Source organism: Petaurus breviceps, unplaced genomic scaffold (assembly GCF_028583685.1).
Source record: "Petaurus breviceps papuanus isolate PSGF00001 unplaced genomic scaffold, PetGlider_PUasm1.0 176, whole genome shotgun sequence".
Classification (NCBI taxonomy): Eukaryota; Metazoa; Chordata; class Mammalia; order Diprotodontia; family Petauridae; genus Petaurus; species Petaurus breviceps.
The window spans coordinates 4,223,812-4,227,765 of record NW_027185771.1 but is presented as its reverse complement, the minus strand read 5'-3'; the positions used below and the strand labels follow the sequence as shown (position 1 = coordinate 4,227,765).

General features: G+C 51.0%; 1 protein-coding gene across 1 annotated transcript in view; it reads right to left on the bottom strand.

Annotated features, from left to right (window-relative positions):
• Positions 1-276: 276 nt before the first annotated feature.
• Positions 277-3,954, bottom strand: part of VPS9D1 (VPS9 domain containing 1) — a 19,584-nt gene continuing 15,906 nt past the window's right edge. The window contains exon 15 of the mRNA XM_069085516.1: positions 277-2,846. Within this exon, the coding sequence (XP_068941617.1) occupies positions 2,753-2,846 (94 nt within the window). The 3' untranslated portion in view covers positions 277-2,752. The remainder of the gene's footprint in view (positions 2,847-3,954) is intronic.

Here is a 3,954-nt window from a genome sequence, read left to right as displayed (position 1 = left end):
TTTGTGAGAACAGGTGCAACATTAAGCATCCTTTTGACCCTTCCTTTTCTATAGCCCCACTACTAGGGGCCTGTGGCCTATTACCACAGCCCATGGGGAGGGTTCTGCATGCAAAGGAAGGGGGGCTGGTGATAGTGTTACCAAAGAGGCAAAAGACATATTTCCTGCCCTCAAGAAGCTTTGCCTTTTGAGAGAAATGCAAACATATGACACCCAAGGCTTAAACCAAGCTGTGTAGGTAATGTCAGAAGAGTAACGACCAGGCAGAAACAAGGCCAGTAGTGAACTGTTTATTTCCGCAGCCTTTGGGCCTGTCTTCCTGACACATTATCACAGTCCAGATGCAGCAGGGCCAAGTCAAGGTGGAGTCTGGCAGACACTCCCATACCATCCAGGGCCTTCAGGGCCCTTTACAAACATAAGTGGGAGGGAGAGGACTTGATTAACTTTTGCCCATAGGACATCAAAGGATTCACATTGAACTAGGAGAGAACACAAGGAAAGTCAAGGGGGCAACTCCTAATTTGGAGTGAAAAGCCTGGGGAGGGGAGGGGAAACCATCGGGAGAGCCACACCGGCCACTACCACTGGCCAGGACCAAGCTATTAGTGTGGGCAGGAGTTCTGTCACTCATGTGAGAACCCGAGGTTCTGGAGAGCTCCTTGTTCACTTGTGGGTGGAAAGGACCACCTGCACTACACAGGACAAACTGGAAGAGGAGTGGGGAGGTGGGAGGGCAACCAAGCCACAAGGGCAAAGATAAGCTTCAGCATCCCTAATACACAGAGAGAGCAACTGCTCCCAGAACTCTCCCAGATGTACATCTAGGGACCAGATCAGATAAATTCTAGTGTACAGCAAGGCATGCTGAACAAACAAATAAATAAATAAATATAGTACAACTGTTTCTATCTCAAAATAGCTTAGAAATTCTGGGCTTCTTCTAAGAGGATCTCTACACCAGCCTGGCCCCATAAAGAACATACAGTGGTAGTATAACTACTCACAAAGGGAGGAAAAACCAAACCTAAGAATCCTATATCCCAAGCCAGATTTCTAATCCCTTCTCCTCTGCTCCTTGGTTTCTTAGGAGAAATCTGAGCAAGATGCCCCATCTCCAATGGAGGATCCCAACCCCTTGGCAGGGATTAGACAGCAGGTCTCAGGGAGTGTCAAACTCGAGCAGTAATTCTGTCGGGTGCAGCTCCCTAAACCTAATCACCAGAATCAGGTTCACAGGCCTGGCCCCACCTCCCCACAGCAGGGGTGCTCCAATTCTAGGACCAGACTTCTTTTCCCTTCGCATTCTGGCTCTGTGGAGGAGGGACAGAACAAGACAAATATAAGGGAGAGTGACTGTTGGATCTCGGTATCTTCATGATGGCCAGGCCAGAAGGAGCCCATGCCACGCTCACCCACTACAGAGGCATGACATTCTGAATCTGGACCCTGCTCTTTTTCTGAGTGCACACCCTAGAGCAGCTTAGCCTGGGGCTTCCCAGTCCACAGCCTGGGATTCTCCTCCTCAGGCAGGGGTTGGAAAAGCCACGTCAGAGCCTGAGTCTGGAGGGCCACAACTTCCTAAAAACTTGGCAGACTAATCAGCCTATAGCTGTTGGTGAGATGTACACAGGTTACAGGGCACAGTCTGGCACCCATCTGCAGGCAAGGCTGGCTCCTGCAGGGAGGGTCCATGGGGCCCAGAGTCCCTCACAGTCAAGTGCAGCATGGGGTGGGCAGATGGTTCAGTTTTCTTAGATGGATCCTTCCTCATGTCTGCCTCAGGAGCTATGCCCCCTTCATCACTGGTCCTCCTTGGCTCTACCCCTCCCTATTAGGCTCTGAGGAAGCCACTGTGACCTAGGGATCAAGGAGGAACAGGCATGGGGACAGATGGAATGTCCCACTGCCCCACTCAGGAGGGGACAGGGCATGGAGCTCATCATGCCAACCTCAAGAGCTCTGGCCTCTAAGTTGGGAATTAGGAATAGAGTCACTATGACAGGACAAGCCAGACAGTGGGGGGTGGGGGTGACCAACCTAGAGAAGCAGCCTGGACAGAGGGGAGCATACATAGCAATGACCAAGTAAACCAACCACTGGGACAGCCCAGGGCTTGACAGGAAGGACTTTGTAGTCTCACTTAATGCCTATAGCTGCATTCGTAGAAGCAAGTGTAAGCAGCTAGGGGCTCATCTTGGCAGTTTTGGGAATATCCCAGTTTTGCTGCAAGTCCCTTCCCCATCCCTGATCTTGGGAGGGAAAGAAGACGCCCAGAACTCCAGGGCACGCTGGATTGGGGATGGCTGCCTGTGGGGAGCAGGTTTTCTCCAGAGTGCTGGAGAGGAGCTTCTCATGAGTCCCTTGGAGAACAGACATCAAGGTGGAGGTGAAGGGCAGAAGCCACATTTTTCAAGTTTTATGCCCATTTTCTAGAACGTTCCACTGCCTCTGGTGCAGGGAGGGTAGAAGTTACGATGATGAATAAAGCTGGGAGAGCTCTCTCCGACTGTCTGCGTTCAGGCCACCAGAATGATCCAGGTGGTGAGGAAGGAGGCCTGCCCAAGCCCTGCCATGGGCAAATGCAGACTTTGAAGCAGAGGCCCCCCAGCTCTGCTCTTTCTGGGAAGAAGAGCAGGGGAAGGGAAGGGACAGCAGCTGCAGGTTCTTCTCTTCAGGGATCTCCCAGGGATGGCTGCTCCAGCCTCTGCCATGGACCAGCAAGACCAGGGTAGCATCTCCTTCTCTCCCGCTATTTCACCAAAGCCCCCCGTGGCAGCAGCTCCACGTAGCTCAGGGCACTCTGCAGGGAGGTCAGACAGTAGCCTTCTTCTCCAATAAGATACCTGGCACAAAGAAGTCAGACAGAGGCCATCAACACTCTGGGGACACAGGCTGGCAGGATCGGCCTCAGCATCATACCAGGGCCGAGCCCTCCACTACCATGCACATTTACCCCCTATATTTCCTTCTGCCCTTCAGGATTGGTTTCTGGCTGCAGCAGACTGAGCAGCTCCTCAGAAGAGCAGGACCATGAGGGAAGCTGGAAGGAAACTCAACAAGCATTTACTGAACACCTACTGTGTGCAAGGTACAGTGCTAGGCCCTGGAGAATGGAATAAAGATTTACTGAACTCTGCAAATTTACACTCCATTTTTTTTATCCAACTTGGAGAACACCTGGTGGAACAAAGGGCCTTTGTAAATAAAATATGTGGATATGCTGAGAATGAGAGGAGATATTTTCTGCATGTAACACTTGAGCATCTAGCTCCAAGAAGAGGCTAAGTAGCCGAGAGAGCAGGGGCTCCACAGGAAAATGCTGAAGGCTCACCACACACCCAAGGTCTCTCCGGTGAGGGCCTGCACTCCCAGACCACTCGAGCCCCACCATTCTCTTTGGTCTCCTCCAGTTTCCCCTCCCTCCCTTTCCTGTCCCATCACATTAAGGTTCAGATGACTCCAAGGTCCACTGGTCCAGCTTGCTCCCCTAGTCACACCCCAGGGAGGCTGCAGGGTTGTCAAGTTCCATAAGCAGAACCGTCAATTATCGAGTGGATAGCTCTGACCCCAAAGAGAGGGGTGGCCTCGTGCCTCTTCTTCCCACATCCAAGAAAACGAGAGTTAGGGAAAGACACAATGGGTGGGGCAGTGTGGATGGTAGAACTAGGGTTATCTTTCTTTTGTTTCTGTCTTCTAATGACTTTGGCTTAAAAAAAATAAAGGCATTTCTTAGGCTCTGTGTTAACTTCCTAGAATGAGGAGAGGGTCTAAGGAGAGACTCCAGGTCAAATAAAGTCAGTGGGGTAAGTGTGGGAACAAGAAAGATCCCAACAATTTAAAGACAAATAGGAGCTTGGGAAGAAAAGCCCCTACTGTATGCAACTATCTTCGGATCACACTTCCGTGTAATGACTGCTATGGATGGCTAAACACAGAGTAATTCTGAACTAT